Source organism: Aphidius gifuensis, linkage group LG4, assembly GCF_014905175.1.
Source record: "Aphidius gifuensis isolate YNYX2018 linkage group LG4, ASM1490517v1, whole genome shotgun sequence".
Taxonomy (NCBI): Eukaryota; Metazoa; Arthropoda; class Insecta; order Hymenoptera; family Braconidae; genus Aphidius; species Aphidius gifuensis.
The window spans coordinates 12,353,690-12,367,760 of record NC_057791.1 but is presented as its reverse complement, the minus strand read 5'-3'; the positions used below and the strand labels follow the sequence as shown (position 1 = coordinate 12,367,760).

At 28.1% G+C, this 14,071-nt stretch overlaps 3 protein-coding genes across 3 annotated transcripts; 2 read left to right on the top strand and 1 right to left on the bottom strand.

Moving 5' to 3' along the window:
• Positions 1-2,187: 2,187 nt before the first annotated feature.
• Positions 2,188-3,579, top strand: LOC122855083. The gene is made up of 4 exons (XM_044156241.1): positions 2,188-2,732; positions 2,805-2,921; positions 3,021-3,090; positions 3,160-3,579. Exons 1-4 carry the CDS (start codon positions 2,667-2,669, stop codon positions 3,333-3,335), a joined length of 429 nt encoding a protein of 142 aa, XP_044012176.1. The 5' UTR covers positions 2,188-2,666; the 3' UTR covers positions 3,336-3,579.
• A 3,221-nt stretch (positions 3,580-6,800) lies between these two features.
• On the bottom strand, positions 6,801-7,919 carry LOC122853860. Its single transcript, XM_044154272.1, has 2 exons — positions 7,820-7,919; positions 6,801-7,702 (listed from the first exon to the last, which is right to left on the bottom strand). The coding sequence occupies exons 1-2, from the start codon at positions 7,917-7,919 to the stop codon at positions 6,801-6,803; spliced, it is 1,002 nt and encodes a 333-aa protein (XP_044010207.1).
• Positions 7,920-10,946: 3,027 nt separating this feature from the next.
• LOC122853859 lies at positions 10,947-11,957 on the top strand. The gene has a single exon (XM_044154271.1). The coding sequence runs from the start codon at positions 10,947-10,949 to the stop codon at positions 11,955-11,957; it is 1,011 nt and encodes a 336-aa protein (XP_044010206.1).
• The last annotated feature ends 2,114 nt before the right edge of the window (positions 11,958-14,071 follow it).

Below are 14,071 nucleotides of genomic sequence, written 5' to 3'. Positions count from 1 at the left end.
TAAAATCAACAGACGAAATTGATTGTTGAGGGCTTAAAAAATCCGTATTATCATAAACTACAAACTGATAGTAAATTAAGGAAAATCGTATAGAAACTTTTTGAGCTACAGAAGAAAATATGTGTTCAGTCCCTATACCTACGTGTTAAAGTTGTCAACTTTGACATCAATTATCTAAAAAAAACAACCCACGAAAATTCCGAAAAAAATCAGCAAGATAGATAATTATTCTAGCTTTAATATGAAATCAAAAAATTAAAAATCGTATAGTGGGAAATTCTATTTACATTCAACCTTAATGCCATTGGACTTGAAGAAATTTTTGGGCTTAGACCGGGTTATTCTAATCTCATTTTTGTTCTTCAATTTATTTATACATTCCTATCGATGAATATTATTATTTTTTATTTTGACATTGATATTATCAAATAAAAGTTTCAGTAATTTTTCTCATATGACATAAATATATATATTAATAAGAAAAATCCCTAGATAGAAGATTTGTCCACCTTATCGACAGAAGTAACATGAAATACCAAAGAAACCCTGGTGAAAATAATTTGGCGGATTATGTCATAATATGGCATAATATGACATAATCTGACATAATATGACATATGCCGACAAAAATTCATTTGCCAGAAAATGGCATACTCTGGCATCTAAAAATTCTGTCAGAATATGACAGAATATGCCATATTCTGCCATATTCCGATAAAGTCTATTTGCCAGAAAATGCCATATTATGGCATCTAAAAATTATGTCAGAATATGCCATATTCTGCCATATTCCGACAAAGTCTATTTGCCAGAAAATGCCATATTCTGGCATCTAAAAATTATGTCAGAATATGTCATAATTGACTAATATAGTTATTAAATGGTATTTTGAAAATGATATCCAAAAAATAGACCATATAATAGAAGCTAGAAAAATTTTATATATGTGACTTTAAGATAATTTTTTTGATATTTACTTTAGTATAAAAAATGGATTAGAAAAATTGGAATTCATATTCTTTAAAAATATGAAAATAAAAAAAAAAATGTTGAGACATTACAATATGAATACTTATATCAAAACTGTGACCTCATTATGAACATTTTGTTTACGTTTTTTGGTTACTTTTTTCTCAAAGTTATGGAAGCTTGAAAATATACCACAGCTTACAAGCTTCCTATATTTAGTTTAAATGGTTTTAAGGTTTAAAACATACATAAATAGAACAAAAAAAAAAACCTGGAATCACAGCAAAAAAATACAAGGGGATTGTTTGATATTTTATCATTGGCTTTAAATGATTAAAATATAAAGAAATAAAAGACAGAATAAAAATATTGTTTTTCTGTTTTACTGATTTCTAGGTAATAACTGATTTTATGTCATAATATGACATAATCCTTCGAAATGTCGAAGTATGTCAAATTATTGCATAATATGCCATAAAAAGTTGGCAGGTTATGACATAATATGACATAAAATGCCATAAAAAGTTGCGGCGGATTGTGCCATAAATTGCTATAAAAAATTGGCAGATTATGACATAATATGCCATAGAATGCCATAAAAAGTTGGTAAATTATGTCATATTATGACATAAAATGCCATAAATTAACATTAAAAAATGGCGGATTATGTCATAATATGACATAATATGACATAATCCGCCAATAAAATTTTGTCAGAATTTGTCGGAAGTCCAAATAACCTTAGAAATTTCAGGATTTTTCGACAAATTCTGGGAAACAAAAATGACAGAAGATGTCAGATTATGTCATATTATGCCATATTATGCCATAATTTTTCTGTCATTATATGGCAAATTATGCCATATTATGACATAATCCGCCAAATTATTTTCACCAGGGAAAGCAATTGCAAAAGAGGTAAAACGAAAAAACAAAAAGAAAAAAATGTGGCTAAGGGGTTGATGTTGTTGATATTAAATAAATAAAATACTTGTAATGTTCATTTTTGAAAAATAAAAATGTTCAAGGATCCTTGAAAAATGTTAAGGAAAAAATGTTCAAGGATTCGAAGAGCAGTAGAGTAGTTAAACAAGGAGAGGATCACCCCCTGCTGTGCTCTATTGTTCTTCGCGACGGGGGGCTCCACGGGGGTCTATTGTTCTCCTTAGGGGGCTCCATGGGGGGTCTATTATATACATCATAGCGGGTGGGTGTAGCTAAGGATGTATACAACGCTAAGGAAAACATGTAGCTAAGGATGTAGCTAACGATGTGTAGCTAAGGATGTAGCTAAGGAAGTGTAGCTAACGATGTGTAGCTAAGGATGTAGCTAAGGATGTGTAGCTAAAGATATGTACCTGAGGGTATGTATCTAAGGTTGGTAGCACGGTTTGTAGGTAAGTGCGTGTAGGAATTATTTATTTAAAATGTTGATAATGTAGAATTCCTATAAAATTATATGTCTATATTATCAACATTTTGATAAAGTAGAAATTTTTTTCAATTAATAATCGGGTAAAATGTAAAAAGTGGGGAAAAAGGAGTGGGGGAAAAAAGAAGTGGGGTGAGATAGTAGTATATAAGGCCATGCAGAATAGTTTGTAACCCTCTTGGAATCCATAACCTTATTGTTGAAAATTTTCAACGTATATCATAACCAGTTAGAACAAGTTTTGACAAGTTTAAACAAGTTTAAAATGTTTGAAATGCGTGCAGCAAGTGTTGGTCCATTAAGAGCATATAAAATGAGTATACAATTAAGGGTAAGTATATAATTGTTGTTCATTTATTTATCCTTTGAGAATGATATTAATTATTCTTGTAATTATTTATAGATGAATAAAAACCTAACACGATTACAAAATGAATTAAGAAAAACAAGGAAAGTTATCAACTCATCAAAACCATCTAAAAACCAAGAGATAAACGAACTACAACTCACAATAGAAAGTGTAAGAATATTATATTATAATATATAATCATATAATCTTATTGATTCCATTTTGAATAATATGAAGTTATATATAATTTTTCAATGATAAAATTTTTAGATTCAAACGATGACTCAGAAACTACTTGATGCATCAGACGAGTTATCAAAATTAGAAACAGCTGAAAATGGTAAGTTATAATATTTCTAATTTGATCATCTGAATTTTATTAAATAAATTAACCAAAATTATGTTCCAGTGATACTTAAAGAAAAGAATACATATGAGTTTAAATTTGAACAAAAAAATGATAGAGAGAAGATAAAAGAAGAAGAAGACTTTATTGATGTTGAATATAATGAAGAAGAAGAAGAACTCTCAGTTTTGAAGTCAAACTCATCAAATCCTATTAAATTTGATTTGAATTTTGATTAGTAATAAAAAGAAAAAAAAAAAAAATTTGTATTCATGGTGAATCGATCGTAGTCTTTTATCATTACAACTCCAGTGATGATATCTTTCCACCATCAATACAAATTACATTTTAAATTTATTTATATTCAGTAGTCATTTAACAGTGAAACACGATGAGCGTTGACGTGTTCGGGCATCAATTAACAAAAAGTAAGGTTAGAAATGGTTCTACCGGAGCTTGTGGACCAGCAGGTGAAGGATTTATGATAACAAAAGATGGACAGTTTAATCTTCAAAATAAAAGGTTATGTAATATTGGTTATCCTAAGGAAATAAATGATGCAGCTTTATTGTTAAGTTATATATAATTTTTCAATGATAAAATTTTTAGATTCAAACGATGACTCAGAAACTACTTGATGCATCAGACGAGTTATCAAAATTAGAAACAGCTGAAAATGGTAAGTTATAATATTTCTAATTTGATCATCTGAATTTTATTAAATAAATTAACCAAAATTATGTTCCAGTGATACTTAAAGAAAAGAATACATATGAGTTTAAATTTGAACAAAAAAATGATAGAGAGAAGATAAAAGAAGAAGAAGACTTTATTGATGTTGAATATAATGAAGAAGAAGAAGAACTCTCAGTTTTGAAGTCAAACTCATCAAATCCTATTAAATTTGATTTGAATTTTGATTAGTAATAAAAAGAAAAAAAAAAAAAATTTGTATTCATGGTGAATCGATCGTAGTCTTTTATCATTACAACTCCAGTGATGATATCTTTCCACCATCAATACAAATTACATTTTAAATTTATTTATATTCAGTAGTCATTTAACAGTGAAACACGATGAGCGTTGACGTGTTCGGGCATCAATTAACAAAAAGTAAGGTTAGAAATGGTTCTACCGGAGCTCGTGGACCAGCAGGTGAAGGATTTATGATAACAAAAGATGGACAGTTTAATCTTCAAAATAAAAGGTTATGTAATATTGGTTATCCTAAGGAAATAAATGATGCAGCTTCAATCAAATTCATTCATGACTTGATTACGGAAGAAAAAAGGATAATCAATCAAGCAATTACATCATTACAAAATACTAATGAGAATCATCAGGTAATAATCAATACCTTACATTCAAACGCTCTTGAACTTGAGAAAAATCATATGATTAATATTCAAAAAGTTGAAGATCTTTCTATGCGAAATGTGGAACTTATTCAAAATTTAGATTCACGTTTAGTGAAGTTGGAAAGAACTTGTTTAAATATATTAGATATAATGAAAAAAGCAAAAATTATTTAAATTGAATAAAGAGGGCATGCAAATCAGTGGAAAGAAGAGGGGATTATCAGAAAATCTATATGGTTACACATAATTTTCTTCAGTTCTTTTTTGATTGTCGTCGTTGAACGTGTTTAAGAAAAAAAAATAAAAAATGTCAGTATTCGTTGATTTTCAAGGTTTTGAAAAACCAACAGGTTTATTTGTAATTAAAGAATTAGCAATTCAACCGATTAATCCTACCGGAGTAGTGAGTGTAATAGTTTTTAAGGCACCATGTTCAAAAAATCAATTACTTGAAGATTATCAACGTTCAATTACACAATCTGAAGAAAATTATCATGGGATACCATGGGATAGTGGTGATGAAATTTTCGATGAAGCAAACAACATTTTAATTGAAAAATTGAGTGAAAAAATTGAATATATTTTTGTAAAAGGAATAGATAGAAAAAATTGGTTACTAGCAATACTTCAAGATAAAGCTGTAACAATAATTAATTTAGATGATTTGAGTTGTCCAGATTTACTTATCCTTCAATCACAAGCAGTTATTAAACATTCGATAGGACATCCAATGTGTAAAAACTATATATGTGCATATGAAAACGTACAGCACTATAAAAATTGGTTTATTAAAGATTTTTCTCTCCGTCCAAATGTTCGTAAATCTGTAATATTATTCTGTGCTGTTGATAATTTATGGAACTTAACAGCAAAAGACATTGCTAAATTACCTGTAATGGCATTAATAAAATTTGCATCATCAGAAATTGATGGAGTTTGGGATAAATTATCTGAAAAGCAAAAGAAAAATCATATAGTTGCAGGTTGGAAAAGGTGTAAGGAACATCCAATGGAAGAATTTGAAGATATAACTGGAATTTTTTTTTATACATATGTAAAAGATTGTGATAAATGTAAAAATAAGAATAAAAAAACATTTTAATTCTAAATCTCTAATGGCTTATTTTTTTTATTTTAAATTGAAAAGTAAAATATAAAACTTGAACATGTTTAAATTTAATCAAAGTATACAATAATATATTCTAAATTTATTGAAATAAAATATTTGCAAGTTTTATGGAAAACAGGTTTGGACATGTTGCAACCTGATGAAACCTGTTAAACGGTTTCAATAGTTAACGAGATAATAGGTATTTTTCTTTGAAAACTGGAAGACAGATGTTAATATTATAATCTCTTAATCTCTTTTTCATAAATTTTATGAAAGATTTTTTTAAATCCTAAAGAGATAATCTCTTAATCTCTTTTCTCAGAATATTATATAGTTGTCATCCCTTCCATCGCTGATTCCTCGAAATGAAAACCTGTTTAATTTTTCCTTCTCTAAAAGTTTTGACGAATAGCAATGCTTTATGGAAAAAGAGGGGGTTAAATTTTTAGGAAAGGGAAGTTTTTAGATGTGGTGGGAGAATCATTTTCAGTATATATAGAGGTGTAAAAGGCTTTTCTGACATAGTCAAAACTTGAACGTTTGCAACACTTGATTTGAGGTTAGAATAAAATGTGAGTATTGAAAATTTGGATTTAAATATTATTTTTATTTGCTTTTATTAATAGTTTACTTATTTTTATATTTTTCATTTCTTTTTATAAAGATAAAATGGGTTTGGAAAATTTGAAAAAATTGGAAAAAGCAAAAGAATATTTATCAATTAAGAAATTACAAAATGGAAAAGTTTACAAAGTGACGAAAGTGCGTCAAGTGGATACGAAATATGGATTAGGAGTGACAGTTGAATTGAATAAAGTTGTTCAAGTTTTCCTTCCATCGAGATTTGTCGAACATTTTAAAACTGAGAAGAAAGACTATGAAGAATTTTCGGAAGCAGTCGAGAAAGGAATTCTGAGAATGTCTGTTTCAGGAGATGATAATAAATGTGTTAAATTTGATGAAAGTTTCAAAAAAAGAAATAATAAAAGAGTTGTTGAAGATTATGAGGATGAAGAAGAAATTATAGATCATCCTGATTTTTATGAATAAAAAAATATGTTTTTAATTTTATATTGTGTATTTTCTTTTATTTATTCTTCCTATTACATTTCAAATTATTAATTAATTTAATTTTCTAATAATACCACTAATTGGTTTATATTCCAATATACGATCATGAATTATTAAACAATATGCTGATGTATCCGCTGGAAAGTTTTCTTTTGATTCAAATTCTAAACGTACATCACGGGTCCGCTTTTTAACATTTCATTTTGTCTACTACAATCAATCACAATAAAAGGTAATTTTGATTTGAATATTTCTTTTGAAATTAAAAATTGTTGTTGATTTCCATAGTATGATTCACTAAAATTTGCATACATTTCATATAATAATGCAAACTGATTTTTATTTATATCGAGATTCAAATTTCCATAAGGATAAATTTGAGAATTCAAATGTAATTTAACATCACTAATATTACAATGATCAAAGTTGTTAGCATTTTTATTCCATTGATTTTTTCTATTTGTTTGAAAAACAAGGATAACATATCGAGGTTTTTCTAATTGAGATGCAGTTTTTATGGTCCAAATTTGTTTATTAGTTCTTGGTAAGAGTGGATATTCATATAATTCCCACGATCGAAATCCTATAGAGATTAATGGATCTTTTTGAATATATTTCATCATTTCAATTTTTTGTTTATTTGATAACATGACATATGGTATAAGCCACTCTATTTTCATAATATTGATGTCAATTTGTTCTTCGACAACGACTGTATCATCGCTTGGAATTATTGAATTGATATCATTACGTGAACGTATCAGAATAATTTCATGTTTCGCATTTACAATAATTTTTTTATAATCTTCAGCGAATCCTAGAACCATTTTCAATGGTATACATACATCAAAATATCCATCAGTATTTGTCAACTGTACATTTTCATCGATACTCATCCATCCAGCATTTTCCAAGTTAGTTGACGAATTAATTGAAAGATAATTTTTTATTGTACTCGTAACACCAACATTTTTTGATTTATCAACTTCTATACCATTAATTTCATATCGAATTTCATCAAACATATGACACATTGCATTGTGAACTAATTTAACTTTTGTTGGAGCTGTTTGAGTATTTTTTTTACTTATTTTACCACTTATATGTAAAAAACTTTTTGATGGAAGAATAAATAAATCTTGATTTTGAATAGTAATCCTTATTTCATCGCTATTATTAAAACTTGATGATCCATAAGGTTGGTGTGCATGAAATTCATAATGCGAAATACTTTCATCAAACTGAACTGGTGAATTGATTGCTAATACACTTTCATCAACCATTTTCACTTACATGAACAGTTAAAACAAGAAATATTTACCCAATCGAATTTCCACTTCCAACTCCAAAATTTTTTACTTTTAATCCGAGACTTTTTAGGAATTTGATATTCTGAGGTGTCAACTCCTTCGCTGTTCGATGATGAATGACTGATGGAGTCCATTTCGATGTTTTATATGCAAATCCTCTTTTAATTTTATTATTATTATAATTATTGAATACTAACACCATTATCCTGACTTTATATGGAGCCTCACTGTAATTGTTTCACCACGAAAGTTAACAAGATGACCGTCTTGATCTACAATTTTTATTTGTAGATAATCAATTGTTTTTACTGTTACTGGTAGATATATTGGATTAGTTGGCACCTCAATAATTTTATATCCTGGTGGTGTTGTCGGAAAAAATGTGTGAATTGTATGAACTTTTTTATTATTGCTATATGCACCCGTTGTAATATTACACTCAATTCGTAATGCGTTGATTCGATTTATATTAACTGGCATATCCGATTCATAAAGGTGATTTGCTTCTAATACACGTGGTGAAAAACCAAGTATACTAGCTATTGAATCTTCATATCTGAAATCTATATACTTCGAACTTTTGATATAACTACGTAATGTATTTTGTCCACCCCACAATTCAATTGAATGATTTTGAAGAACACTTGCAATATCTTCGAGTTCATAACTTCCAGTTGGAATTGTTATTACTTCATTATCTCCCAAATAAACTTTATTTATATCTTCATCAATATTTGGAATTGAATTAAATGTCAAAAAAGAAGCGAGACTCAGATAATAGTTTTTTTCTCTCTTTAGTTCGATTGCTGGGAAATATTGTGTCTCTAATATTGATGAATTCCCTGATAGAGTTAAAGTGAATGTATCGTACATGATGAGAGTTATCTGTATACTAAATAAAAATTAAATGTTAACCGTTTTCATATCATCCCTAATAAAAATTGTATACATAAATGTCCACAGTTGTATGTATTCCAATCTTGAAAACGTTTATGATTAAATTTGATGCTACCAACATTCAAATATCTGACAAGATCTGAAGGAGGTTGAAGATTTCCAAAACTATCAAAATAAATTGCAGTGCTCGAGTTTTTTTTATATGCAACCCAGTGTGTACCATTATTCTCTTTATCATCGAGATTAACAATTCCACATTCAACACGCCATGGTCCTTTCTTAGGCATTTCATTACGCATGAATACTCCACGAAAGTTAGGTATTTTTAATTGGACTGCACATTCCATTATATCATTATCAGATAAAGCATGATGTGGTAGCATCTTTAAAAGTTTTTTGGATTTAAATGTAAACCCATTCCTCTTTTATAGGGTGTCATATATAATCCTTTCCCAATTGCTATTGACTCAAGCATTTTATTATGACGAATACTTTCAGCTAACTGTTTGTTTGATGCGTTTGCACTATTAACAGCTTTAACAATCCCAGACGCTCCACCAACTAAACCACCTAATGCTGAAACAGCTGACAATATGGGTATCAGAAGCGGTAAAGCACCACCTACTTTTTCAACAGTTGAAGTTAGTGGTAAAATTCTTGGGATTATAACTTTCGATTTTCCACCATTACTTTTCACTGCTGCTCTAGCTCCTTTTAAAGCATATTTAATTGATGTTGATGATCCATTTGAAGATTTCATAGCTTTCTTTGCTGCTTGAACAATTTTATTGAATGAAACTTTCTTAATTTTTTTACTTCCGGTTTTTCTTTTTGAACACTTTTTTCTTTTAACACAAGATCCTTTTTTAGTTGATGGTTTTCTCTTTTTCAGTGAAACACCCATTCCAAATTTTGATTTAACACGCATTGCTTTTGATACGAGAGCAGCTGCAGCTCTCTCTCCTAAAGAAGAGTCTTTCGCAAAAATTCTTTTTGTCGCTTCTGTTGCTAATATATCATCAGCTTTATTCCTCAAATTTATATTGTTTTGATTTTGAGTGTAAGCAATATCGTGTCTTTTGCAAGCAGCATCCAGCGGATTGATTCCAGGATCACCTCTAGCTAATCGTTTTTCCAATTTCGTACCAGGTCCACAATATGAATATCCAGGGAGATGTAATTCAAATGGAAGTTTATTTATCAATTTATTTAAAATACCACTCCCAGATTTTTTCTTTTTTTTTTGAGATGTATGTTCTATCATCATCAAACTGAAACTGATGAAAATAATATAAAACCGTTGTATATAAATATTTTTAGTTAGTTCAAAATACAATGGAGTTTAAGACACAACAAAAAAAATTACCAGTCAAAAATTTTGATGTACTAACAACAAAAAAAGGTGAAGGAATTACAAAACGCCATGGTGATTTGTTACCAAATACAATTAGAGGAGTTTTTGTTGGCCCATCAAACTGTGGAAAAACTAATGCTCTTTTGAGTCTTATTACTGATCCAAATGGATTGAGATTTTCGAATATTTATGTTTATTCAAAATCTCTAAATCAACCGAAATATCAATTTTTAGAAAAATTGATAAAACCAATAAATGGTATGAATTATCTACCATTTTCTGATAATGAGCAAGTTGTTTCTGTTGATGATGCAAAACCGAATTCTATATTCATATTTGATGATGTAGCAACTGAAAAGCAAGATAACATTAAAGCATATTTTTGTATGGGTAGACATAAAAAAGTTGATAGCTTTTATTTATGTCAATCATACGCTCGTATACCGAAACATCTTATTCGTGACAACATCAACTTTTTAGTTTTGTTTAAACAAGATGAAACGAATCTTAAACATGTTTATAACGATAACGTTAACACTGATATGACTTATGAAGACTTTAGAAAAATGTGTTTGGATTGTTGGAATGATAACTATGGTTTTCTTACAATTGATAAAGATCGTGAATTACACAATGGACGTTATCGAAAAAATTTTGATTGTTTTATTTTAATCAAGAATTAATTATATACTTTTTAGTTAAATGTTGAATCTCATGTGAACAACATGTCATTAAGTAAAAGGAAAATCATGGCTGAGGTGAATTCACTCAGCGAAATAGAAAAAGTGCAAGATGTAATTAGGAAAAAACATAAATTATTAAAATTAGAAAAAGATAATATAGATGAGATAACAAATGAACATTTCAAACCTGTGTTAGAACCTCTTCATCAAATATCTAAACATATGTTATCAACAAAATCAATGCGTTCACCACAATTAACTGATGTAACATCATTATCATTATCTCCGTTCAAACCTTCAAAGAAAAAACCGAAAAGTAATATCAAAAAAAAGATGCAATTAAATCCTTCAGTTGTGTTAAATGAAACAAATGATCTTATATCAGAAGATTTAGATTCAATGAGTGATGATGATCATATAATTAATCAATCATCATCATCATCAGACAACTCTGTTATAAGTCAATCTATTGAAGATGATAATGAAACGATTAGCAATTTAACTTCAGATTTTCACTTTGATAATCCTATCATTAATGAATATTTCAAATTAATAAATACAACTGATTGGGATCGAAGTTATGGAGTTAGAAAACTAAAATCAGGTTACTCGATTGGGAATGGAAGAATTTTTGTTAGAGAAAACAATTTAATTATAAAAGATTGTGAATATCCAATTACATTAGGTCTTTTAGAATTGTTATTGAAAAAACAACCTGATGAAACAAAAATTTATAGTCCTGATGTTGAAAACTATAAAGAAATAGTTTTAACAACAAATGCACATCGAAAATTGTATGAATCAAGGAGTGCCATTAGAAATCTCAATTCGACGAAGTACATAAGATGGATAAAATTATTTGGTGATTCTTCAAGATTAGGAAGAGGTCTTTTACCAAAGTATATGCGAACATCAAAGCAAAATGTAAAATTTGATTATGTACATTGGGATGATGTAAATGAACTTGTTGAAAGATTACAATTATTAGTAGCATCAAGATCAGCTTGTAATCAAAGTCATGATAATGAAATTTTATCAATTATTGAAGAACTACGAGAGGCTCAAGTCATTCATTAGTTATCTAAAGACTTTTCTAGAGTAAAGAATGGAAGGATATAAATGGAATATTGTAAAGGAATTACATGCTCCAGCTAGAAGAAATTTTCAACGTCGTCATGTTGATATTCGAGATATTGATGAAACATGGCAAGCAGATTTAGTTGAAATGATACCATATTCTAAAGAAAATCAAGGAAATAAATATCTGTTGACTGTTATAGATATATTTTCAAAATTCTCATGGGCTACTCCGATCAAAAATAAAACAGGAAAAGATGTCTCCGATGCTATGGAATCAATTTTAAAAAAAGGTCGATTTCCTAAAAAATTGCAAGTTGACAACGGATTAGAATTCTATAATTCTACTTTCAAATCATTGATGAAAAAATATAAAATTCATATGTATTCAACATTCACACATTTGAAGGCTTCGATTTGTGAAAGATTTAATCGTACACTTAAAAGAAAAATGTGGTTGAGATTCAGTTTCAATGGAAACTATAAATGGATAAAACTATTACCTGAACTGATTTCAGAATATAATAATACAAAACATAGAACAATAAAAATGAAACCTATAGATGTAAATATAGAAAATGCTGAGAATTAAAAAAAAAGTATTTATTCATCATCATCATCATCATCATCAGCAAAAAATATATCATTATCAAAAAATTCTAGAAATTTCAAACTTGATGATAATGTTCGAATCAGTAAATATAAACATATATTTGAGAAAGGATATATTCCGAATTGGACGAATGAGATTTTTACTATTATGAAAATCAATAAAACAAAACCTATAACATACAAATTGAGAGATTATCAAAACAATCCAATAGAAGGTTGTTTCTATAAAGAAGAATTAATGAAAGTTAAACATCCAGATATATTTTTGATAGAAAAAGTAATAAAAACTCGTGGTAATAAAATTTTTGTTAAATGGTTAGGTTTTGATAATTCACATAATCAATGGATTAATAAATAATTTAAACAGAAAAATAAAATTATATCATTTATTATAACCTTTATCAATATAATACATCATTTATAAATCATAAGCTTAGTCTACTGTTGCAATATATCCCCATGGTAGTGTGTCGGTACTACCTCTCTGCAAATTACGTTTATCATCCTGCCAACTTAAAGCTTTTTTCGTAATTGTAATTGTTTTTACATTATGATTACGAGAACGTATCATATTTTGCTTTTTGAATATTTCTATTTCATTTATAAGACAATTTTTATAATCTTCAAATGTTATTTTTTTCATGGCAGATTTTTTAACACCTTTTGCTCTAGAATGTACTTTATGTGTATTTATATTTAAAGCATTTTTAACTCTATAACTATATAATTTACTTCTTAAACCTATAAATTCAGTCATTATTTTACCATTGTTTTCATCTTTCATTAATCCAACTACTTTTTTGTTTGTTAACGGAATACCATAAGGATTATTAATATCATAATCTGATGTATCAAATCTATCAATATCTTCTTTCATATTTTCATAAATATTAGGTACAATGAAATGATAAATGCATGAATCTGTATCACCATAAAGATATTTTGCATTATTACCAAACTTTTTCAAGATGTAATTATAATGAAAATCATAAATATATGTTTTCGAAATATCCAATATACTAAATCCTAAATAAATAGGTTTGTTGAATAGTATGCTACTTCGTTTCATTTCTATGATGACTAAATCATCGATTATTTTTGATGATGCAAAATTAGGTTTTGCTATTAAACTTCGAGCACCATATCGACCATCATATTTTGAAACCAATTTAATTTCTCGATGGTTTCTTACGCTTTCCATTGTTTTTCCATAAATGGCATTGTTCATTAATTTGAAAAATGATTTTTCAAATTCATTTTTAGCTTGTTGTCGTAATTGTGTATTTAAATCTATGTATGGTTTTAACCATGAACTTTGATTAAACTTCAAAACACGATGAATTTTGGTTAATTTAAGACCTAGAGATAAATATTGTTTGAGACTTTGATAATGAACAACATATTTTTCTTTTGAATTTAGAGTAGCTAATAGCTTTACACACTTACTCTCAGGTAAAGGTGGTTTTTCATGAACTGGCGCTAAAGGTAAATCTTTATGTAAA

What these genes read in the sequence shown, in the direction of transcription:
- LOC122855083 (XM_044156241.1), top strand. Translation starts at nt 2,667, where the DNA reads ATGTTTGAAATGCGTGCAGCAAGTGTTGGTCCATTAAGAGCATATAAA. An exon ending in AAATGAGTATACAATTAAGG is followed by an intron (nt 2,733 to 2,804) that starts GTAAGTATATAA and finishes AATTATTTATAG; the next exon opens with ATGAATAAAAACCTAACACG. An exon ending in TACAACTCACAATAGAAAGT is followed by an intron (nt 2,922 to 3,020) that starts GTAAGAATATTA and finishes TAAAATTTTTAG; the next exon opens with ATTCAAACGATGACTCAGAA.
- LOC122853860 (XM_044154272.1), bottom strand. Translation starts at nt 7,919, where the DNA reads ATGGTTGATGAAAGTGTATTAGCAATCAATTCACCAGTTCAGTTTGAT. An exon ending in CCAACCTTATGGATCATCAA is followed by an intron (nt 7,703 to 7,819) that starts GTTTTAATAATA and finishes ATACTCAAACAG; the next exon opens with CTCCAACAAAAGTTAAATTA.
- LOC122853859 (XM_044154271.1), top strand. Translation starts at nt 10,947, where the DNA reads ATGGCTGAGGTGAATTCACTCAGCGAAATAGAAAAAGTGCAAGATGTA.